We start from the raw sequence: 24,983 nt of genomic DNA on the forward strand, positions 1-24,983 counted from the left end.
ATTTTTCCTTCCTTTTCTGTCCTTTTAAACTGTCTTTATCTCAATGCACGAGTTTTGCTTTCTTTTTTTTTTTTTTTGACTTTTTCCCGGATCCCACTGGGTGGGGCAGGGAATGAGCAAGCAGCTGTGTGGTGCTTAATTACTGGCTGGGATTAAACCAAGACAGAGAGCAAGACCAGAGTGAGAGTAAAGAAAACCAGAAAACATTAAGACTAAAGTGAGAGTGTTTCTATTAGGAGGCTGATACTCCTATTTCCACAGAGTTAGTGTGCCGAAGAACTTCTGTTCCCGTTACGTTAGTGTTTACTAAAACACTTCCTGCTTGTCCTGAGACAGGGTGTGACATAGGACGGTGCTCTTTAGGTTCTTGAACTGAGGAGGTGATGGGCTCTTGCAAAGGAGGCCTTCTGGTACGAGCTGCCTTTTCTCAAAGCAAGCTGGAAACCCACGCATGGTGGCTTGCTGCAGGACACATGGAGGATGTCGGCACCTGGTTTAACATTTAAGTTCGGCAGGTGGAAGAGGATGTGCTGTCAGGGCAAAAGCGTCTAATTGTAGGTGGAAATCTAGTGACTCGTGCATCGCCAGACACTGCTCAACGTGCCTCCTTGCTTTTCTCTCCCCGCGGTTGGTCCCCGTGCTTGTTTTCAGGAAGCATAGCCCGGCTTCAGTCCGGCACAGAGGCACTCGCAGACCCCACTTTGTGCCTCCCGCCTCTTGTCAGCACAGGCGCCCCACCGCTCGCGCCTGGCTGCTGTGCGGGGCCGGACGCGCACCACGCCACAGCCTAGCGCAGCCAGCCCGGCCAGGGGCTGGGGTCTACTCACTGCTGAACGTGTGCTTTTCGCTCCTGCGGCAGGACTCCAGACGAGCTAGGCAGGCACGCGTCCCCCTCAGGCACGCTCCAGGGGCCTTTCAGCGCCTCTGCCGCCGATAGGCAGGCCCCTGCGGCCAGCGCGACTCCACGGCGAGCTTCTCCGCCCTCCTTGTGGCAGCTACCGCGCGGGCGCGCAGCGCTTCGCCCGGGCACGGACCCAAACCAGCGCCCAGGGCGCAGCCCACGGTTCACCTCGTCCCTGCCGAAACCGCCCGCCCCACCGACGGCCGTTGCCCCGCCCGCTAGGGGCAGGAGCGCGCCTGCGCCTGCCGTCGTCCGTCTCCTCGCGATATTCCCCCGCGCCGGAAGTGAGCGAGGGAGCGTGCGCGCCGGGCGCGACCGCTGGCGGCGGCCGCGGCGGGGATGTCGGCCACGTGCGCCGTGTCCCATAAAGCGCAGACGCCTCCCCACGGCGAGAGGGACCCCCCGGCCAAGGCGATGCGCAGGGGTCTGCGGCGGCGCCACGAGAAGGAGCGGGAGCGGCTGCCGTGGCCGGGAGAGAGCGCGGGTGGTGAGGCCGGGGCGGAGCTGGCGGCCTCGCTGAGCGATGAGCGTCGGAGGCGGCAGCCGCAGGAGCCGAGGGCGCTGGCGGCGGCGGCGGGCACGGCAGCCAGGGTGGAGGAGGAGGAGCGGATGGAGCGGGAGCATTTCCGGAGGATCATCAACGCCTTCCGCTACTACGGGTAACCGCGACCCGCCGCCTCGTGTGCGCAGTCCTGCGAGGGCCTGCTCCTTTCGCCGCGCCCTCCTCGCACCGACCGGCCTCGGCGGGGGCAGGAGCTCGCCGTCCGGGCGGGCGGCACCGCGGGCTTCGGGTGCCCGGCTCCCAGAGCCTTTGGCTCGCTCGTCTGTGCGTGTTGTGAGGCCGCCGCCCTGGCTCGTAGTCCGTGGGCAGCGGGGTGCGGAAGCCTGAGTCAGGAAGGGACCTCTGCGCCCCTTTCCTCCCACGGTATGCAGGAAGGCGCCTCGATGGCTTTGTCAGCTAGGAAGCATAAAAGGAAGAAACCCCCAAACTTTCTCAAAGTATAGTCGCACCTGAAAAGGGTGTGGAAGGTCTCTTTTTTTAATAAGATAAAATGCTTTAAGGCGCTATAAAGTGCTCAAAACAACAGTAGCTTCTGCTAGCAGAGAAATGCAAGTGGTGTTTCAATCACTGCCGAAATCTTTGAAAGATGTGTTAATTTGCACAAGAGGTAAAACCTGTTGAGAGGGCTAATGGATGACATTTTTTTCCAGCTTTAGTTTTCTAGATGTTTGTTTAAGGCTTCAGAAGAAGGCTTGATGGCTCCATAGGAATGTGATAAAGGTGCGGGGGGGGGTGGGGACGACGACGCCAACTATGGGCCTGACTTTATATCTGAGTCCATTGAATGGAAGAGGAAACAAGAGTTACTCAGATTGTGGGGCAGGGGTGGGGGAATGACGACGATGATGACTGGCTGAAAAAGTCCAGTCCTCAGCAGCGTTTTGGTAAACTGTCTATTGTTATTCAAGGTTTGGGAAGCAGATTTGGGATGTAGCTATGCTCCTTATTTGTGTACTTTAGGTAACAAACCCCAGTTATCTGAATCATTGTTAGGTGCTGGACCCTTTTTGTCAATAAATACAAGCATAATTTTTACATGACAGTGAAGTTCTTGGAAGGAGTGGGTGATGTTTAGAGTATTTTTTTCTGTTTACTGTTTTTATATCTTGGATATTTTTCTTTCCTGGGACTAGTATTTGAGCAGGAGATTGGTGTAGATTACCCTTTGTCTCTTCCAAACTGAATTCTCTAATTCAATTTGGCCATACTAAAGGCTTTATGTTAGTTATTGCTATTAGCACAGCAGCCAACTGTAATTTACTTATATTGGTGGTGTAATTGTATCCTTAGTCCTCAGAAGCTGGGAACATCTTTCTCAACCTCTTGCTCAGCTGTGACTCTGGGTTGCTTTTGCATATTTCTATTTTGGTAAACATGTAACAAATGGATATGACTCAAATTTCCATCACAGAAGTCAAATTAAATTGCCTCTGCCTCAAAGAAATAACTCCAAATTTAAGTGAAATTACATAGCTTGGTAGTTAAAAATAATTTAATTGGAAATGTCTGTATGAGTAAGGCGGTAACACACTTTAGAATGAGTCCAGATTAAAATTCTTGACTTCTGGAGAGATATGGCCTTCTTTATTTATGTGTACTTCTTCTGATTTTAGTGAACTATTCATGCTGCTAGAAGGTTGTGATACAGCATGAAAGGGTGGAGGATTATAGTTCAAAGATTTTGTTTTCTGACAGAACTTTCAAGACCACGATATTAAACTAAGCTGATACGCTTTATATGGAGGATCAGTTTGTTTTACTTATTGTTCCTTCTCTGGTTTTTGTTCTTAAATGTCATTTTAAACCAATGTAGCTATTGCAATGAACATGCACTTCTCTGTAGCACATATGTGATGCTGGAGATATTAACTGGTAAAATTTGCAGACCCAGGTTGCAACTAAAATTGCAGCATTTAAACCTTACTCCCTCTCATGGCTAGTGTTCAACTCTGTGATGCTGCATGCTGACACAAGAGTTTGAGAAACTGCAGTGTGACTTGACCTGATACCATGATTCACTGCTGTCTAAAGGGGCAGTACCCCTTGTCCTGGCCTTATGACCTCTCTTTAGATGTCCTTATGACAGTGCTCAGCCAGCTTGCCTTGCTAACTGACAGAAATCAAATCTAGCAAGATCTATATAGGTCTCTTCTGGGTTAGACAGTTAAATGAGCTTTGTGGCAGGCCTGGTGAGTGCTGGAACAAGCTGGAAGACAGAACTGTTTTGGGTAAGGAGAAGGAAGAAGCCAGAAAAAAAGCAGACCCCTTGGTAGCAGATTCACCTTTTTCATGGAACTTTTATTTTAGGGAAGTGGAAGAGTTATTTTTAGCTTTGATCAGTTATATGATCAGGTTAACAGTACTCATACTTGAAGGGGATATGCTGTTAAAAGAGGCTAGCTTAGTATCTTAGTGCGTATGCCAGAACTGTGGTATGATCCAGCTGTGACTTCTACAGTTCTTTCGAAAACAGTAGATTTTGAAGATCCCTATTCCCACTACACATACTGTGATTTCTGTGGCCAAAGTTTACCATAGCATTCAGCTATCCATTCAGTTGAAACTGGATTTGTGAAACAATCATGCTTTCATAGGTTTGGGGGCTAGTTTTTCATTAAATTTTGTAGATCTGTGTATTTAAGGTAGTGATCACCTGTGCTGGAAATGAGTGGTTGATGAGGAACTGCAAGAAGAAAACAATGGTCCTCTTAAACTGCAACAGGTGGCTGAATATGAGTCAGCAGTGTGCCCAGGTGGCCAAAAAAGCCAATGGCTTCCTGGCTTGTATTAGAAATAGTGTGGCCAGAAGGAGCAGGGATGTGATTGGCCCCCTGTACTTGGCATTGGTGAGGCCACACCTCGAGTACTGTGTTCAGTTTTGGGCACCTCAATACAAGAAAGACACTGAGGTGCTGGAGAGAGTGCAGAGAAGGGCAACAAAGCTGGTGAAAGGCCTAGAGAACAGGTCTTATGAAGACCGGCTGAGGGAACTGGGGCTATTTAGTCTCAAGAAAGGGAGGCTGAGGGGAGACCTGATTGCTCCCTACAACTACCTGAGAGGACATTGCAGAGAGGTAGGTGCTGGTCTCTTCACAGGTAATTAATGATAGAACAAGAGGGAACTGACTCAAGCTGCACCAGGGTAGGTTTAGGCTAGACATTAGGAAGAATTTTTTCACTGAAAGGGTTGTCAGACATTGGAATAGGCTGCCCAGGGAGGTGGTTGAGCCACCATCCCTTAATGTGCTTAAAGGTCATTTAGATGGGGTGCTTGGTGATACTAGCTCCCTGAACTGGAGGACAGGGATGGAGACGAGAAGGATTCCCTCATAATCCAGGAAGTAGTAGTTTATGACTAGCTGTGCCAACTGGTTACCCAGAAGTCTGTGGGGCCGGATGAGATCCAGCCGAGAGTACTGAGGGAGCTGTTGGAGGAACTTGCCAAGCCACTCTCCATCATTTACCTGCAATCCTGGTTAACGGGAGAGGTCCTGGAGGACTGGAGGCTTGCCAATGTGACACCCATCTCCAGGAAGGGCCAGGAGGAGGATCCAGGGAACTACAGGTCTGTAAGCCTGACCTACCAAGGTAGGTCATCCAGGCAAGATTATGGAGTGGTTCATCTTGAGGGCGCTCACACTGCAAGTGCAGGACATCCAGGGAATCAGGCCCAGCCAGCATGGGTTCATGAAGGGCAGGTCATGTTTGATCAACCTGATCTCCTCCTGTGATCAGGTGACCTGCCTAGTGGATGAAGGAAAAGCTGTGGGTGTCATCTACTTGGACTTCAGTAAAGCCTTTGACACTGTCTCTAACAGCATCTTATTAGACAGAGTGGTGGCTCATGGCTTAGACAGGTGTGCTCTTCGCTGGGTTAAAAACTGGCTGGATGGCTGAGCACAGAGAGTTGTGGTGAATGGAGTTAAATCCAGCTGGTGGCTGGTCACAGGCGGTGTCCCCCAGGGCTTAGTATTGGGGCTGGTATTGTTTAACATCTTTATTGATGATCTGGATGAGGGGATTGAGTGCTCCTTCAGTAAGTTTGCAGATGACACTGAATTGGGTGGGAGTGTTGATCTGGACAGGGGTAGGAAGGCTCTGCAGAGGGATCTGGACAGGCTGGATCGATGGGCTGAGGCCAATGCTATGAGGTTTGACAAGGCCAAATGCTGGGTCCTGCACTTGGGTCACAACAACCCCACGCAGTTCTACAGGCTTGGGGTGAGTGGCTGGAAAGCTGCCCAGTGGAAAAGGACCTGGGGGTGCTGGTGGGCAGCCAGGTGAATATGAGCCAGCGGTGTGGCCAGGGAGGCCAACAGCTTCCTGGCCTGTATCAGAAATGGTGTGGCCAGCAGGAGTAGGGAGGTGATCGTGCCCCTGTACTGGGCACTGGTGAGACTGCACCTTGAGTACTGTGTCCACTTTTGGGCGCCACGGTATAAGAAAGACATTGAGTTGCTGGAACGTGTCCAGAGAAGGGCAATGAAGCTGGTGAGGGGTCTGGAAAACGTGTCTTATGAGGAGCGCCTGGGGGAACTGGGGTTGTTTAGCCTGGAGAAGAGGAGGCTGAGAGGAGGCCTTACTGCTCTCTGCAGCTACCTAAAAGGAAGTTGTAGTGAGGCTGGTATTGGTCTCTTCTCCCACGTAACTAATGAAATGACAAGAGGTAATGGTCTCAAGCTGCACTAGGGGAGATTTAGATTTGGATGTTACAAAAAATTCCTTTACTGAAAGAGTGGTTAAACATTGGAACAGGCTGCCCAGAGAAGTGGTGGAGTCACCATCCCTGGAGGTAGTCAAAAGACATATAGATGTGGTGCTCAGTGACATGGTTTAGTGGTGGTCTTGGTGGTGTTAGGTTAATGGTTGGACTTGATGATCTTAAAGGCCTTTTCCAACCAAAGTGATTCTGTGGTTTAGGGGTGTACTTGGTAAAGTAGGGTTGATGGTTGGATTTTATGATCTCAAAGGTCTTTTCCAACCTGAATGATTCCATGATTCTATGTTTGCTTAAAAAATTCTTAAACTTGTTCTCTAGTAAGGAATTAAAGTCTGATCAATTTATGTCTAAAGAAATGAATAATTGTAATTGGAGTAGCTTAGAGTGAGTTATTTATAATTAGTACGTGTATTGCTTCTGAATATCTAAAGACCTTTAAACTTTTTGCTTTTTAGAACGAATATGCATGAACGAGTGAACAGAACAGAGAGGCAGTTTAAATCTCTCCCAGCTAAACAACAGAGTCTTCTTCCTCAATTTCTTCCTCACCTTGACAAGATTCGGAAGTGCATTGATCATAATCAAGAGATACTACACACCATTGTGAATGACTGTGTTCATATGTTTGAAAATAAAGAATATGGAGAAGATGTATGTTAAAATTGACTTTTTCATACTCCAAAATTAAATTCTGTACGCTTTGGGATTTTCTACATTTGTTTTTCACACCTTTAGGCCTCCAGCTTTCTTATTGCCTTCTTTATTTTCTCCATTCTTATTGCCTGTTTGCTTAGAATTTCTCACTGTTGTCTTTCACATCTTATAGAGCTGAAGTTTAATAAAACTGTTTGTTATTAGTCCATGTGGTTACAGTTATGAAAACTAATTGTGAATCTGGCAAATGAAAGTAATCAATTCCTATGAAAAGCGGTTTTTTCACTCAAGTTCTTGCTCTACCCTGGTTACATTTTAAAGTAACTTTTTCAGTTAACTATGTAGAGCGGACCGACTCTTACAAGCTTAAATAGTATTGTCTGTTTTACTGCAGGTTATCTCTTACGGCATTCTAAATCAGTTGCAATTTTAGGTAGACTAAGTATTTTTAATATTCTCAGCTGTAAAAACTTTTTCACTACTTACCTGCTTTTTCAGCGTGGCATTGGCATATCTATAAAAAAACCCCCTGCTTTCAGACTTGAAAGACTGGCAGAGATGGAAACTGAAGTCCCTTTTTGGTATCTGCAGGCAAAGTACAGTAATGGGTAGCTCTAATGTGAGCTTCTCAGTGTTGCCAGATCCTTACTTAAAGAGATCCTCTGCTCAGGGTAAGCAGCTCAGCCTCTGCACTAGCTAAGCCCTGGTCCTTTCCTGAAAGAGGACTACCAATTGTGCTCTGCTATGACATACTATATTGTTTTTTTGGTGTGGAACTTGGTCTCTTGCATTACAAACTGAGACCAGCAGACTCAATTTGTTTAGGATTCTAGGTTGGATTTGAGCCCTGGTCCCAGCAGAGAGAGTGCTTTATCAGCTAAAACTCCCAGCAGCTCTTACAGCATGGGCTTTGTCTGTTTATGATGTACTTTTTTTTTTTTTTTTTTTCCCACCAAGACTAAAGATACTTGGTACATTTTCCACTAACTGTTCTTTTCTTCCCACTTCAATCAGGGAAGAGGGAAGATTACACCAGCTTCAACATTTGACATGGATAAATTAAAGTCCACCTTGAAACAATTTGTGAGAGACTGGAGTGAAGAGGGAAAGCCTGAAAGAGATTCCTGCTACCAGCCAATCATTAATGAAATTGTAAAGAACTTTCCAAAAGAAAGATGGTAATAGTGTTTTAATACTTATTTTTATATGGGCACACACTGTTGCATGAATCTAACAAAGGTTTTATGGAGTAATGAAAAGCTTGGATTTAAAAATACAGAAATTACTGTGTATGCAGTGGAATTTTTTTTAATCAAGACAGTTTGTTTCTAATACAAGGTGTTGGAAAAGAGCATAATCATAAACTTCATAAGTGAATACCAGGTGAACCAGAACTTTGTGGTTTTCTGCAGCTTGATGTAATGGGATATCTGTTAACTTTTCAAGTAGAGACCTCAGGAGGTTGTGTGCTCAGTGAGGTAAAGTTTGTAGGTTAGCAGATTCTCGGAGTGTGTCTGCTACAGATAAAGGGAAGGACCCTTGTGACAGCAGCAAGTATGAGTATTGCCCTTGATGGTGGAAGAAGGGAAGAAGACTGTTAACCTCTAGCACAGTTTTGTTGCACTAAGAATTTACCCTGCAAATACTTAATTCTAGCCTTTGTTTCAGACGTGTTAAAAGGCAAGTCTTAAAAAACTTTGCTGCATGTGTGAGGGTAGCGCTGTAACTGAGTTGACTTGTTAACACCACCAAAATAGTCATTGATGTGGGTAGGTAACTGAGTGGAAGTATACTAGTAGAGTCTCAGAAGATATTACTGCTGTAAGATTCCATGTTTAGTGGTTCTGCTGTTTAGTCAGCTCAGTTGTTACTGAAATACCATATCAATAACTCTCTAAGACCAATTTGTAGGTATTAGAAAGCAGGACGTACTTTTATTGCGGTGCTGGGTGCACACGTAATCTTTTCACAGAGGTGAGCACGCCTCAAGGTAGAGAGTGGCATTCTATATACAGTGAGATGACACATATTCATTATTGTCCCCGAGAAGTGGTTAACAGATGCATTTTTTTGTCCCTGGAACTCATGGATATATTTACATGTCCCTCCCGCATGCAGGTTTATGTTGAGTGGTGGTCTTAAGGGATCCTCTAGTGGTCGTTGATAACTTTCCTCACTGTGTCCACTGGTTGACCTAAGTACTCGTGCATGCTCACAGGGTCTTCTAGCTGGCTTGCACACCACCTTTGCTCATTGGGGTAGTTTGTTCTGGTCCTGCTCCGTTTATCTCCAAAGACAAGGTCTTGTCATACCTCCCTATCTTCAAGTTTCCTTTGCTTCACAGTAGTGCTATCCTCCTGCTATGCTCCAGCTGTGTTTGCATAATTCTAGGGATTGTTTCAAGGTCTTACTCTATTCTCATTACCTATTTCATTCTTTTAGCTTAATGTGTTTCATTCTTTTAGCTTACACAGTCATCATAAAGTATATTTCAGTTTAAACTTAACACTGTTATAATGGGAAAACTTGTGAACTCTGTCATTACATATGTAACAGGTCAGAATTTAGGTTTGATACAGCTGGGTGTTACTGTGGGTCTTCTTTCTCAGTCATTACTGATAATGTACTTGTACCAATTTGAAAATACCTTTCGCTAGCCATAATTTAATTTTCATTAGTAAGGACTGTTAGTGGTGGCATAACGTGGATTTTACATGGTTGGTTCGTTTCTCTTTTGCCTTGGGCTAACTTACCTCAAGGTGGATGCACCATTAAAAATGTTTTGTCTGAAGGTGAACTTTCTGCGATGTTTCTAGTGCTAATAGTGCTCTATATAAAACAAGAATTAGTTAAATGCTATAGGTTACGTGGTGTACCTCTGATATGCAGATATGTAGAAAAAGTCGTTAGTTTTGAAAGTAATCATTCTGATCTTCACGGCAGCAGTTCACCTTTTTCTTTGTATACTAGCTTTTAAACCATTTTGGTTATGGGGGAGGTAACGTACTAAATCTTGAGATATCATGACTGATGTTGGAAAGTCTTGACTTTCACATTTATCACCAATGAATTCTCCAGTTGGTATTAGGAAGCAACATGTGGTAACAGATTGGGTGAATCTGAAGTTGATAGTTTTGTACTTCTTTCCCAGGAATTCTGATGGTGGTGATTGTTGTCAAACACAGCTACTGTGACAGTGCTTCTGTCCCTGTTGTGGTGGCTCTGAAATACCAGTTGTTGTCTCTACAGAAATCTCAAAACATCTCTGTAGATCAAGCATCTCTACTACAAGTTTGAGTTTGTCAAATGAAACATTTTTTTATTTATAAAACATGTATTATATGTACCTATTTAAAAGTTTAATATTCATGATCATTATGGTGCTGTCGAAGCACTTAAATAAAACCCTTATTCTGTCAGGTATTGTTACTTCCTGTTGTCAGCTCGCTCTTCTTCCTAGTGCCTGGAGGCTCTCCTACTTAGGTACACTTAACCTCTTTGAGGTGAGAAGCAGAGTTCTTCAGAAGGGCATGTTCTCTTTGTGTGTTATCAGGCTTAACTGGCACCCTTCTGTAAGAAGTAACTTCCCTGGCAGGGCAGGCTGGCTGGTCGATCAGCTTCCTTTTTTAGAGTTTTGAAGGGAAGCAGATGTTTCAGTTTGAAGAAATGGACAAGGCCTGAACTGACCATAGTAAAGTTATTCTGGCTGTTGTGTGTAGTGCGTGCAAAGTCTGTTTCCTCTGGAGAGGACTGGCTGTAAGCGCTACTGTGGGAAAAGAGTCTGTAGATGGAACCTCAGAGTGCAGCACTGCAGTTCTTTAGACTTTCCTCTTCTAGAGGAAAACACTTTTGACAGAGTGCTGAAGTCTCCCGAGATGAAGAAATCAAAGTGCTGGAGGAAAAAGTATATTGTTGTCACTGCATGATGAAAACAGCTTTGTCTAGATGCATTTTGTATTGGAAAGGACGGAAAAAATATTTTAAACTGAAAACTGTCAGTACAAGTCACCTTTTACTTTTTAATGGCTTCAAGTAAGTTTTGCTCCATGCATGCACATGTTGTGTTCTTGCTTTTCTTTGCAAGATTGGTCTGTATTCATTCAGCTCGTATGCAAAGAACAGGAAAAGCGAAGTTCTGTATGTGTTTGCTCTTCTGGGAGGCAGGAGAGAGAAAGCAATACCTGAAAAGCAGCTGTAAATTAGAACAGTCTTGTGAATAGGTGCTACTGTTATCTTGTGTTTCAGTCTGGTTTTCCGACAAGACCGTCCTCTAAAAATAAAATAAAATGGCAAAGGCTGTTTCTGCCTCCCATTCATCTTCAGAAGCCATTTCTTCTTTCTGCTTAGCACCTTAACACAGAATCTGTTAGTAGGATCAACAAAGCAGTTCTAAGTGAAGTCCTGTGAGATAAGGTCTTCCTGAAGAACTGATAGATTTCCTACATTATTCATGTTGGAATTTGTGTTTCAGCTCACAGGGTCTCTATAACATTGTCTACCTCTTGATGAAGCCATTTAAATTTCTTGCATCTTAATGAACAATGATCACTGCTTTCTGTAGGAGAAAATAGTAAAACATATCTTTTTATTTCTTGATGGAATGTGTTCACTAAAGGATTTTTAGGGAGAAACTTAAATTGAAAAGCTAAATAAGCATATAGATACATCTTCTCCTAATTCCTTTTTTGTCATCTTGATTTTCCTTCATTATTTCTGTTACTTTTCCTACTTACGTGAAAGGATGTAAAGATCATCAGCTCCTTGTACAAAGGGAACCAATGAAATAGTTAACCTTTTGGTTGACTGTCATTCCATGGCCAAGAACAGTAAACTTAGGTATTTTCTCCACAGTTTTCTTTTTTTCATTAACTTGGCCTCTGGAACTACCTGTAACTTGAAATTTAGATCTGTCATGCTGTCTGCAGTTGATTACATTTTCCAAGATATCGGCAGGACAGCTGAAAAGTCATCAGCGCTTAGTTTCCTTTTTATTTGAAAAAGGTAGCTTATTAGTCCTAAGACAGAGCTTGGCTATGCTTCTTGCATGTGCTCAGTCACATTTATAGTGATGATAAAATTTCTGCTTTATATGAATTCTGTTTATAAAAATCCCTCTGGCCTTGCAGGGTTTGTAATCATGTCAAAAATTGTACTTTGTCTAAACTTCACTTTAAACATTAGATTTAAGAGCAAACTGTCTACAGGGTTGTGCATTCCACTGAAATTTGCAGGCCTTTACCTGGTAGTATATAAACATCAGCTGCTAGGTTTGGAGGAGAATTGCTCTTCAAATGATTGTTCTTTTTGGCTACCTTCGTTATTTTGTTTGAAAAGTAGTTGTCTTTTTTAAAAAAACCTCTGAAAATATGATTACATAAAAATAATGAAAAATACTCTACTGAGAATTGAATCTGTTCACTATCTAAATTTACAAATATTACAGAGATAAGACATCAAGAAAGGAGGAGTCCCACAGTGTGATTCTATGCTGATGTTGCCACTGGTGATCTGTGTATGGGTTGTATATTTCTTGTCACTTATCATTAGATAATATTGAATTGCAGTGTTTAGTTTATGACAACAAGGTTTGTGTTTGATCACACACACTAATTTATCCTTTTCTGAACTTCAGTTTGCCATTTCAGTGTAAGAAGTCTCTATTTTTATCATGTTTAATTTTTCCCTTAAAAAATAGGACACAGTTAAAATCTTTATTAATGGCATTAAACTTCTAAAAGCTGAGAATGTATCGTACTGCAAAATGCAGTATAGTAGTGGCATGACAGATATTAGTTGTTTCTGGTATTTCTCCACTGTCTTTTTAAGAGACTGCGGTTTCAATAGTTGAGCCAAACAGTAGTATGCAGCCCTCTTCCCTGCTCTTTGGCCAGCCTCCTCTCTCCACACCTGTCAGGTTAACAGGCCAATGTTTCTTCCCTGTTGCACCACAGGTGTTCAATAGATACTTGTTGGATACCTATTTATGTTCCTAACCAATGCTAGATCTGTGTCATAGAAATCCTGCTGCTGCTGGCTAGTTCAAGGCTAGTTTCACTGTGGATAACTTTAGTTTACCAGTTGTCACAGTTCTGGATTGTTTTTTTGTCTTTGCTACTGCTGCAATTATATATCCACCAAAGGAAAGTAGCTTTTCTAGCCTCCTAGATTATCTTATGAATGTAGCCATTAAAAAAGAAGTTTCTGTGCCTTTAAAAATTTTTATCTGTTCTAATGATTCAAAAATTAGTGTAATATAGTGCACTGAGTGCTCTCACTACCACTGGTTTTGCACCTTAATTTTAAGTCCATCAACAGTTTGTCATTAACAATTCATTTTAAGTCTTAAAAGCAAAAGTGGTTTGAGCATTTTTTTGGTAGCAGGGCACTATCAACAGTCACTACTTGTTATGTGGTAAGTTTGCCATTTTCCCGATTTCTCCGATTATAGATGAAGTTGTTTTTGAACCATTGTGGAAGGCTAGTGTCAATGTTAGTGGACCCAGATTTAATTATATTGTATTGTTAGCTGTGCTTTGTATGCTGAAACTAAGTTGGTGGCCAATACCAGTCCCTAACAACTTGTATAAAGAGGATAGACATGGAAATTGAATTGCTAACAAGTTTCCAGACTTCAGTCCCTTAACAAAGATGTAAAGGGAAGTGCAGTTGAAATCAACTATTTGTAAGAGAGAGTTGGGACAATTGGTTCAGAGATACAAAAGCTTTGTGTTGTGAATAAAAAGATGCAAGACAATTACAAGTCAACTCACTATTAGAGGCTTTATCTTGTTTGAGGATGAATAAAGGTGGAGATTTCAAAATGTGATTGCACCTGCATAGCTATGAGTTATTAGGTGATTGTAAGAAAAATGTCTTCTAATCAGTGTGTGATAACCTTGGAAGTAGCACATGGGGGTGTAAAAATCTGTGTAGAGCTTGTCCAGATATTTCATAAACAAAGTTAAATTGTAAGGAAATGAAGAAACAGATTAGATTAAAAATACATTTGGAATAAGTGAACCACTACAAATAGAAAAAGATTGAGATTTTTCTAGCTTCTCCTGGAAAGTGGATTTTCCTCTTCCTTCTGGGTCCCTATTTTCAAAAATTTTGTCTTGAGCGAGCAGTTTTCCCCTGAATTTTTCTTTTTTTCAGTAGGCCTTCCTGGCTAGCTTTCTTCTGGCATTCCTTGTAGAAGAGAGGTAAGGAGAACCGCTGCTTCACAGGAGTGCTCTTAAGTAATAGCAAAGTCCTGATTTCATGCTTCTTGTTAATCATAAAACAAAGAATCTGAAAGTATAATGGAATGTAAATGAAAATCAGGAATGAGAAGTTGGATTTTTCCATTTGGGAAGCTTCACTAATTAGATGATTAAGCCACAAACCAAAAGGCACTGTTAAAATTGCTTTGTTAGTTCTTGTGACCTTTAGGAAAAAATAATGCTTTTGTTTGGTTTTGGGTAATAGTCTTCAGAAATGTACTACTTTTCAGAATTTACATAACTCCTTCACTCAGCTTCATGCTCTTTTGAACCCTGAATTTTTGTCGTCAAAGGCTTTGCATCCTGCTTTCTTTCATGTTTGGAAGTGCTGATTGTGGCTTCCTTTGTGTAGTGGCATATGAATTGATACACATATGTTTTGCCTTTGAAGGTGACACGCAAAAGGGAGGGTAGTCTGAGTGTTCACGCTTTTTTTTTGGTATATGAAATGAAGTCTTGTTCATGAGTGAAAACTGAAATTATTTTTTTAGATTAAGAATCTTTTGAGTTTAGTGTGGGAGAATGTTTTGTTTCATCAGAGAAGGTTTGCATTATGATGGAAGTATAATGGTTAGAATATGTATGTATCGCCTTTTCTGCATGAAAGGATAAAATTTTTGTGTTCTTAGTTCTGTTAGTTGCTGAACTTGGAAGATGGGAGGGGTTTGTCTAGGTGTCTCAGTAAACACACACTGCTGGATGTCTTCTGGTTGTCTTCAGCTTGATGCCTGGTTATGGGAAGTGAAGGGTTAGAGAGCTGCAATGTACTTTGATTTAGGAAATCTTATGTCACTTAATGTGTTTCAGTGAAGTCAGTGAACAGCATATGTAAAACTCACAGTTGCTGAGTAGGTAACTACTTTAAGGTTTATACAGTCTGAATTGCTCATCAGCTTATGGAAGTTTTGGTTTGTGTTGCTGATGACAAAATACTTGTTTGTTTTTCATGTGATGTAGTAAAGAAGATTTCTAGAATATTTACTAGTTACCAATGGGCCTCAGAAAAATAAATGGCGCTATATGATAATGTTCTTTCTTCAATTCACTTGGATTTTTTTTTTTGCTTAATAATTGCAAAAGTTTTCAGGAAGAAAAAGTTTTGTAATTATGTTCTGTATTCTGAATGAGGGTTGTATATGTCCTTTTGAGTCATTTCTGTGAATTATTTGACTGTACAGTTAACCAATCTGACCAGAAATCACTCCGTTTGCATTCACAATATAAAGTAAATATAGGAAATACATTGTAATAACTAACTATGGGGGGGTGGGGTGCGGGGAAATGTTTGACTGGACCTCTGTAAGTTTTGTTAAGAGGTATTGGATAAAGACTTAACTATTATTTTTGTTCTGTTGCAGGGATTTCTCCAAAGTTAATATCCTGGTACCTGGTGCTGGGCTAGGTAGATTGGCGTGGGAAATAGCTATGCTCGGTTTTGCTTGCCAAGGAAATGAATGGAGCCTCTTTATGCTCTTTTCTTCTAACTTTGTACTCAACAGGTACATAGCTTATGTTTTACTTGCTGATTGAAACCTAGAGGGACAAAATTATAAATGAGAAACTCAAATAAATAAAACTCAAGAATAGACAGCGCAGGGCACGCAACCACTTCTTAGAATGTTTTAATGAACAAAAAATCAGTGGGATAAATGGGGGAGGGAAGCACTGTATCTGAGTCATTAAAATTGTAGTAGGAAGCATGGATTTTAAGTTATGAGACTTAAAATCTGTAAATTGTACCACAGATTTTATGCATAATCTTGAATAGGTTTTATGATTTTTTTCACATCTGTTTCTGTAAAATGCATACTATCTCACTGGTGTCAAATATGGGCTAGTTAGTATGTGCATGGTACAAAGTGGTGGTGATTAGTAACAGAGGAAACCAGTTAAAGTGTTACATTCCATACTAGAATTTTAGGCACTATTTCGACATGAAGAACAATCACTGAAGCACAGTGAACCACTTCTTAAGCAAGTGGCTACAGTTACACTGAGGTACTAAATTTGAATGTAGTAAATCTCAGTTTATAGGTTTCTTAGTGACATTTCTGTATCTGGTATTCTGTTATTAGAAATTACTAGTTTTATAATGAACTTGTTAGAGAGGAAAGGTGTCAGGAAATGCAACTGTTCTTTTAGGAAGGGCGGTAGGAAGACTATGGGTAGGCAAGTATGAAATAGGTCTGGAGGGGGGGAGTTGGTACCAGGTTCAGAGAGACAGATTTTTCCAGTTTATACTTTCAATTTGAAATGATACACCTCTGCTGAAAACACTGAAGTGATTGGCTTGTATGCTATATTATCATGATGTTTTGGAGCCCTGTTTGTAGACTGAATGTCCACAGTGGACTGTGATCTTAAATCTGTTACAGGTTACTGCTCAAAAAGAACAAAGTGAAAACACTGTTTATTACGGTTACTGCATGCCTGCTTACAACAGCAGCGGTCAATGTGATTGCTGGAGGTTTATTTGTTCTTTTTCTAACATTATCCTTAAATGACTGTCATCTAGTGGTGAAACTGCATATTACAGTTGAGCTGATCGAATGCCTTGCAGCTACTGAAAGAAGGTCACATTCTTCTTGTCCGTAGCTATACAGCCTTGCTGGCTCTTATGCTCTTTGGAACTTCTGAAATTATTCAAAGCAGCATAAAAGTATTCATGTCCCATCTTTGGGAGCACTGATCAGCTGTCATAGTGGTTCAAATCTGAAAGTTAACTTCACCCCTAACTATCTCTGACATGATTTTTCTCTTCCTTAAATAATGAGTCTTTGGCCTGTATGTGGAATTCTCCTGAAGATCCGTGCTTCGCTTATGATGGCAATTATTCTTAGCACCTAATGCTCACATGGTGTTTCCTATTTATGTAAGATATTTAGTGAAGAGGTGTATAGGTATTAGACGTGCTAATTAGGTTTTAGCAAAATGTAAGTGTTGCTCAGCTGGTGTAATCCTTGTCTTTGGTGGGCCAGTTATCTGTTGGAAGTTCCACCAGTAGCCTGGAAGAGAATACTGCTAACCTGACTCTGATTTTCAGTCAATTCAGTTGAAGTCCAACCATTCCTTTTTGCCAGATCTAACTGTGGGCTTGGGATGTCTGTTCATAAGGTTTTAGGGACTTTGGGATCTTTCATTTTAGTCTTAAGTGGCTGTTCCCAGTTAGCCTTCTGAAATGGACGTTTGCCTTCCTGGAATCTGGAAGAAGCAGCAATGATCAATATGAGCTGAAGATACCAGTTAAGAAAGATTGGTAAGAAAGAAGGATTTTGCAAATTAGTTTTTAACTACAGTCTTAATTAAATTAATTTTTGTTTTCAATTGATAAAAGCATGAGGGTTTTGCTAACATGTGCTTACAGTTTGGACATACCTTCTTGCTCTGACCTTGGTTTATTTTTGGGAAGACAAAGCACTGTCTTGAGTGTCAAGCCAACTGCTAAAGTGGGCGGGCTCCCAGATGTGGTACAGTGACTTAAGTCTTCTGTATACAAAATGGTATCTGCTGATTTTTATGCATATAAAAAAGCTTAATTCTCTAAATTGTGAATTTTTGTTACTGTGGATAAAATTGCATAGCATGGTATGTAGAGAGTGTGTCAAGGTGTAACTGAGGTCACTGAATAGTTGAAATTAGAGTGTATTATTCCATTGAGGAAGCTCTAATTTGAAAATAGTGACCCTGGAGTAGTTAAGCTACAGTGGCTTCAAGGCTGCTGCAGTCCATACAATAGGGGAAATTGTGCTTTTTCTTGTATGGGTGAGGTTCTTACTGCAGGCTTATTTTTCTAGTGTTTACATGAGTTCTGGATATAATGATAGATGGCAGAGGTAGTCACTGGTGACGTACAGACACTTCATTTCTTACACGTTTAGGAAGAGCAAAAGCTGTGAAATGCATAATGTGCTTTCCTGCCTCTGGAAAGCATACTAATGTTTTCAGGCAGTCTAGAGCCACAGGACCCATATTACTCCCTTTTGACATATGACAGGAGAGGGAACAACACTAGGGTGGTATCATGTGGAGGAGACAGGAGCAGCTGTTTGCCGACTCACTGTTTGCTGTTTCTTGCAGCTGAATATTCAGAGCACTGGGCCAGTAGCCTCAGTCCAACAGCCCCGCAGTAGCAGTAGTCCCATTTCGGAATATTTGAGAATGTTCAGTTGAAGTATATAAAATCACTTTGTACCCAAGTCAGAGTAGGGTTAGTTTAAAAAAGCTTAGTTAATACCAGTAGAATTTATGATAATAATTGGCCAATCTCTACTTTCTGGAAAGAATGTAATTTTAGATAAATCTTGACACTTTGAGAAGGCTGCTTTATTGTCTGTTGCATGTCCATGAATGCCTTAGGATGAAAACAGTTAAGCATCTTATGTTTAAATCAGTGGTCAGAAGTAAGATTTGACCTACCCATCTTTTCTAAAACTGTCATTTTGACTGAATGTTGAACAGTAAATGCCCTGCCCCTATGGAAAATAATGAAATGCATCACACTTAAAGATGTTAGATTTTTATAATGTAACTTACATCATACATCTGTTTTGGAAGGATGGGATTGTAAATGACTGCAGTACTTAGTTTTGAAGTATAAATCACTGAAACTGTCAAGGGAGGTTTTCAGACTTGAATATGGAGAGGGATTGGTCTTTTATATTAAATTGGGAATTCTTTTTGGAACTGTTTGAAGGTCTTATATGAATATACTTTGTGCTGGGAAAAAAATACAGGGAGGTGTGTGTTCCTTTATAGCTCAGAAAATAATACTTTCTAACCTACTTGGCTCATTTTTCTTTACCTTGCTTTTGAAGAAATTTTCATTGTTAGAGAAGTGTTCTGAGGATAATACGAATTGACTGGGAACTTAAGGAGAATGCTAGAATGGTTAACATACAATGTCTGTTGGCCATTGTGGGGGGGTTTTGTTGTGGTGGTTGGGTAGGGGGTTTTTTGTTTGGTTGGTTTTGTTTGGGGTTTTCTTTTTTAACCAAAATAGAAATGTCTTGAAGAAAATGATGCCCTTGTTATCAGGGCTTTTACCCTGCTTTTTTTGCCTCTGACTGCCTGCATCTAGCTGGTATTTATTCACTATATATGGAGACAGTTGATGAGCACAGCATACTGCTGCTCAAATACAGGTTGTTTTTGTATTTTTACTGATAAAATGAAATATAAATATGACATGAAGGTAAAAAATATTATTTCAGCCTTTACCACATGTATTTTCTATCTAGCAGCTAAAAGAGTGCACTTTCTATAACCTGGTAGGTTGCTTGCAGTTTAAGTGTTTGATATGTGTTTTGTGGGACAGATGTGTCCTCTGTCTCTGAAAGAAAATGGCTTCATTTTTTAATTACAAACTGATTTTACAGGACTGTGGGAAAAGCTGTTTTTTATACTTTACTGCTTTTTAAAGTAAGAGTTGACTTGGTCATGTCAACCCACAAATTTTATTTTACAAAGACGTGTTTACTCAGCATAATTGCAATTCTGTTACATCTAGTGCAAAACTACTATGCTTTGCAAAATGGAATTTATTTATTTTTTCAAATCTAAAAACATCCTTTCAGTTAGCATCTGAAAAATGCTTTGTGTTTTGCTGTGCTTCAAAACCTCTATGATTATGGTTCAGGAAAGACAGAAAAGTCTAGAACGAAAACAAATGTTTCCAATAAATTCATGGAACTAATGTTACTCTTTCTGAGTCATACTTTTTTCTATTAAAAAAAAAGACTTAGCTTTACTGAACATACTAAATAAAAAAATGTCATTAATCTTCAAAAGAATCTTGTGGATTTTCTTTTCAGTGGAGAAATAAGTCGGAAAATGGTAAAAAAGTGGAAAATAAAATTTTAAAATTGAAAAAGGCAGTTATTCTGTGGTGATAATTTGTGTGTCAGAGTAATTTTTTTTTCATCAGTTTGTAAATTGATGGGCAGTCTGAAGTGTTATGAACTAGGTAAAAGTCCTTTAGAAAAACGTGTAGCTGCTTCAAGAATTTTATCAGCAGAACAATGGATGTTGTTAAAAGTCTTTGACTCCTACATTTCTAGATAATAGATAAGCAATTAGTTGAAACTGAATTGTGCCGATTTTCTGTATTTTGCAGATGCTCTGAAGTTAACTCATGTAAGCTTTATCCCTGGATTCATCAGTTTAGCAATAACAAAAGGTCTGCTGATCAGATACGTCCAATTTATTTTCCTGATGTTGATCCTCACAGTCTTCCTTCGGGTTCAAACTTCTCTATGACAGCAGGGGATTTTCAAGAAATTTATTCTGAGTGCAGTGAGTAAATGCAAACTTTCAGGCCATCCATGTAACTGTATCTTCAGAGTATTGGTTATGGGACAGTTATGTTTACAAATAGAAGGAAACTATCTACAACTGTTAAGCAAAAAGTACTGTTGCAAGATTTTCTTATTCCAAAGCAGTGGGGTTTTTTCTTAGTTATAAAAAAACATATGGTCACCTCCTTGCCTAACAGATCTTTGTTGCGGTAGTCTCTTTCAGAATAAGACACTAGAGTACTATTATGGAAAGGTTTTTTTGATTTAGAGAAGTGGTGTTACAAAGCGAACAATGTAATTACTCACTTCTCTTTAGTGAAAAAAAAAGGTATTTTTTTATTCATTTCCTGTTGTAAAAGCAAAGCAAACTCTTTCAGTAGTAGTAAATTATAAATGAAAAAATACATACTTAGTGTCAAATACTTCAGAAGCACTTCAAGGGGATGATAATTAACAAAGATTGAGACTTCTATCAGTACAAATAACCTTATTTTTTCTTGTGTTATCAGGTTAGTTGTGCTGTCCTCACTGCATCTATGAAGTAATGTTTATGACTAACCTAATGTTGAATTAACCTGCAGAAGACTACCTTATTTAGTGCCTTCTCTACCAGTTACGTACTTAGGATTTGATCAAGGGTAGTGCTTACGCAGTTCCTTTATATGAGGTCTAATATTTTAATATATGCCTACTTAGAAGTTGCTATTTTTTTCTTACACAGTATTGGATTATCACCTCAGACATCTATTTTCTGTTTCCACCTTTCTGTCTCTGTTAGACCCATAGCCATTTTTCACCAAGATTATATTGCTATTGATCTGCCCTTTATTGTGCAGCTAGACTTCCAGATACTTTCTTGCAGGAGCCTGCCTTATAGTTGCTTAATTTTGTGAAGGTTCTGTCTTACAGTAGAACTTCTGATACTGGCATAAATGGAGGCTTTTAAATTTTTTTATTTACAGAATTTAAATCTTTTCCAATTTCAAGGATACATGTTTAGAGAAAAACAGGGAGACTCATGATTTAAAGGGTGGACTTTGAAGGATCTTGCTTGTTAAATTAACTAATAAAAAACAGCTGGAGAAATACTTGGATACTGAATGAAATGTTTGAAAGCTAGGTGATTTTTTTGAGAGTACTTCTTAATATACAGACATTAGAGAGGCCCAAAATCACTGGGTAGTTTTGCAGTTGTATTTTGAACAGTTGTGGTAATGAAGTTCGTAGGACAGGTGAGTAATAGCACATTTGGGCCTTCATTTATATAAAATGTGTTACAATACTTGTTATGTACTGTAAAATGTAAATATGTGTCATTTTATGTAATGTGTATGAACAATTTTATAAAATGCATGAGTAACTTTATAAAATGCATGAATAATATGTGTAATATTTTAGGGTATATGTATGTAAACACGTATCTAGGTCACATGAACCCAAACTTAACTGTTATTAACATAAACCAAAATATTTTATTTACTTGTAAATGAAATTAAGAGCCTTCAGCTTGTTAGTTCACGTTAATGCTGAGCATATAAACAAATACTGGGGTTAAATGATGAACTTTTACGGGGTAGGAACATTGAAATTAACCTCTGTATACTTTTCTCTTTTTATGCAGATACATGGGACTGCATAGCAACTTGTTTTTTCATAGATACAGCACATAATGTTATTGATTACATTGATACTATATGGAAAATACTAAAGCCTGGAGGAATATGGATAAATGTAGGCAAGTGTGACCAACCTCTCTTCCTGCTAGCCCTGACAATGTTTGATCACCTAACAGGCATCTAATACTTGAAAAGGGTTGTGGGGATGAATGCATCTGTGCTGAAAACTCTGTAGACCCAGAAATATCTAGGGTTTGGAAATGATCTCAAATGTGTTCAGACTATGTCCAGAAGTTTGCTAATTGCAGTCAAGTCAACATGGTGTGTGTGTGTGTTTGTTTTTTTAAATAAAGGATACATCCTCCTAGTGGCAGGTTTTGCATTCATGCATCAAACATTTGACAAATGTAGTGTCCTGTACTGGGGTTTTTGCTATTTTTCTAAGAAAACAGAACTTGTCCTGTGTTTAAATATATCCATGCATTTTTTTTTTTCTTAATCTGTTGTCTAGTTTGTTACTGTGCTTCAAAGCAGAAGCTTTGGGAATGATCTTTATGTATGCCTTGGCTCAAAAGAAAAGGCACTTAATGGCAAACGAAACCTAGGAGTTAACCTTTTTGTATAGTAGAAGCTGGTTGGTCAGTCACGAAATGCAAGCAGAGCTCCTGATTAGGTTCCTGCCTTCTGTTCTATAGAGGCAGCAGTGATACTAGACTGAAGAAATTTTAAGATAGAAAGCACTGTCTGTTAGGAAATGAGACTTCATTGATGAATAAGCAGCTGAACAACTTTGTTTGCAATTTGCATTGGTTTGGAAGTTTGTTATAAAAATCATATTTGAGTGATAGAACATCTGATACTGACATAAGTTGAGACTTAATTATTTTTATTTACAAAATTTAAATCTTTTGCAATTTCAAGGATACGTGTTCAGAGAAAACAGGGAGACTCATGCTTTAAAGGGTGGACTTTGAAGGATAGTGCTTGTTAAATTTAACTAGTAAAAAACAGTAAAAAAAAGTTGTTTGTATCTGAGTCTGGATAAAAGCATTTTTTGCAATTCAGTATCTGCTTTTGATTTTTAAAACATTTTTGTCTTTTTGAGAGCCATTTCTGTTGTATCTTTGTGCTGTAGGTCCTCTCCTTTACCACTTTGAAAACTTGGGAAATGAACTTTCTATAGAATTAAGCTATGAGGATATAAAAAATGTTATACTACAATATGGATTCCATATAGAGGTAAGAAGATGCTGTAGTTTGCAGTGAGTAGTACTGGTATAAACCAGACAAACTGCTTTAAATAAACCTTTACCTTAAATTTAGTTTAAGATAATGGCGTATACTAGTAACTTTTAGAAGGATTAAATGTTTGTGCATTGCAAATTATTTCCTTTCCTCATTTTTAAAAAGTGTATAGATGGGCCTTGAGATCTAGTAAGTGTATAGCAATTTCTTTCTTAAGAGAAACTTTTACAGTTCTTGTGGAGAAGGTTGTTTGGTTGGTTTTTTTTTGAAAACTTCTGCTTTTTCTTCAGGTGGAGAAAGAATCTGTACTGTCAACTTACACTGTGAATGAACTCTCCATGATGAAATACTACTATGAATGCGTCTTGTTTGTGGTGAGAAAACCAGAACAGAAGTGGCCTGAATGATTTAATCAGGAAAAAAAACCACGTTGGCTTGAAAGCTAGAAATGACAGTAAAATGGACTGGATGATGTCTGGACACAACCTCAAATCAGTGGTGCCTTCTTATTCCTAATAGGATTTAGATAGTGTCTATTTTCTTAATACCTCTATTGCTATCTAGATATGTACTATGCCATGCATATTTGTAATATACTTGTGAAAATGGAGGAGGAAATGTTTGCATACACTGTCTTTGTGCTTTGGAATGCATTAAAACTAAAAGCAAAAATGTTTTCTCGAGGATAAAATTTAATGTTTGCCATAACAAGGCTAATTATCTGCATATGCTGCCTCAGTTTTCATAGATTTATATTTTCTTTTTTCTACTTTCTGATGCATAGAGGTGTTTACTGTACTAGGTGTTTAAATAGAAGTATTTCTGAATGTATATTTAAGTTATGAAGTCTGAAGTGGTTGGAAAGTGATAAAATTATTCTTGATGGATAAAATAGCCATCTGAACTGTTAGAGCATTTTCTGTGGAACTGAAATGAAGTAATTATTATACAAATTCTAATCTTTGATGTACCACCGTTAACAATTTAATCAAAACGCAGAACATACAGGCAATTTGAAATATTATGTGAAAGCAGAGTACTGACTGAAGAAAAAGCAGCATGTCACAGAGAAGCAGTGTGTGAACATCAGTTAATGAATAACACCAATTTAGATGAATCTCTTAATGTTGGAACTGAAATACATTAGATGCTTCGCTGTCTTAAAGTACATGGATTTTTGAGTCACCTACTTAGTGCTTAAGCCAAAACAGGGAAGCAGTATTTTTTGCTAAATATCATTAAGAGAAAGTCACGTTATACCTCGAGCTCTTTTTTTTTTTAAAGTTGGTAGCATAGCCGAGTTCTGTGCCACCTGTAGGCAGTGCAACAGAAAAATCCCAGTTTCTCAAGGGTGTAGGAACAACACCTTACGCTTAATATGTGCTGTAACCTAATCATCTCTACCCGAGCCAGTGTATGCAGGCCAACTTGTAGACAATTTTCTGTGTAACTTCAGGCACTTTACCCTTGTGACTTAGTGACTTCTTGGTTTCTTATCCTAAATGTTGTTGGCTTTTTTTTTTCCTGGCAGATCTGGTTTAGGTGAATATTTAACTTACAGATAGTGATAGGCAGGAGAGGCAGAACCTTCTATCACTTAAAAGGTAATATACATAAGAAAATACTAAGTAATAACTGCTATGCTGAGAGGAAGGGTCATGTTAGCCATTTCATTTTCTTAATATATTGGTTACTTTAAGTACTATTTTCATGCATTTTCAAACATTTCT

At 39.7% G+C, this 24,983-nt stretch overlaps 1 protein-coding gene across 1 annotated transcript; it reads left to right on the forward strand.

The window, feature by feature from the left end:
- The first annotated feature begins 1,240 nt into the window (after positions 1-1,240).
- On the forward strand, positions 1,241-24,056 carry CARNMT1 (carnosine N-methyltransferase 1). Its single transcript, XM_086479384.1, has 8 exons — positions 1,241-1,560; positions 6,639-6,834; positions 7,852-8,015; positions 15,458-15,598; positions 20,212-20,390; positions 22,014-22,127; positions 23,144-23,247; positions 23,544-24,056. Exons 1-8 carry the CDS (start codon positions 1,241-1,243, stop codon positions 23,658-23,660), a joined length of 1,335 nt encoding a protein of 444 aa, XP_086335510.1. The 3' UTR covers positions 23,661-24,056.
- Positions 24,057-24,983: the final 927 nt, after the last annotated feature.

The sequence above is a fragment of the Leptosomus discolor genome, chromosome Z, assembly GCF_034619465.1.
Source record: "Leptosomus discolor isolate bLepDis1 chromosome Z, bLepDis1.hap2, whole genome shotgun sequence".
NCBI classification, from domain to species: domain Eukaryota; kingdom Metazoa; phylum Chordata; class Aves; order Leptosomiformes; family Leptosomidae; genus Leptosomus; species Leptosomus discolor.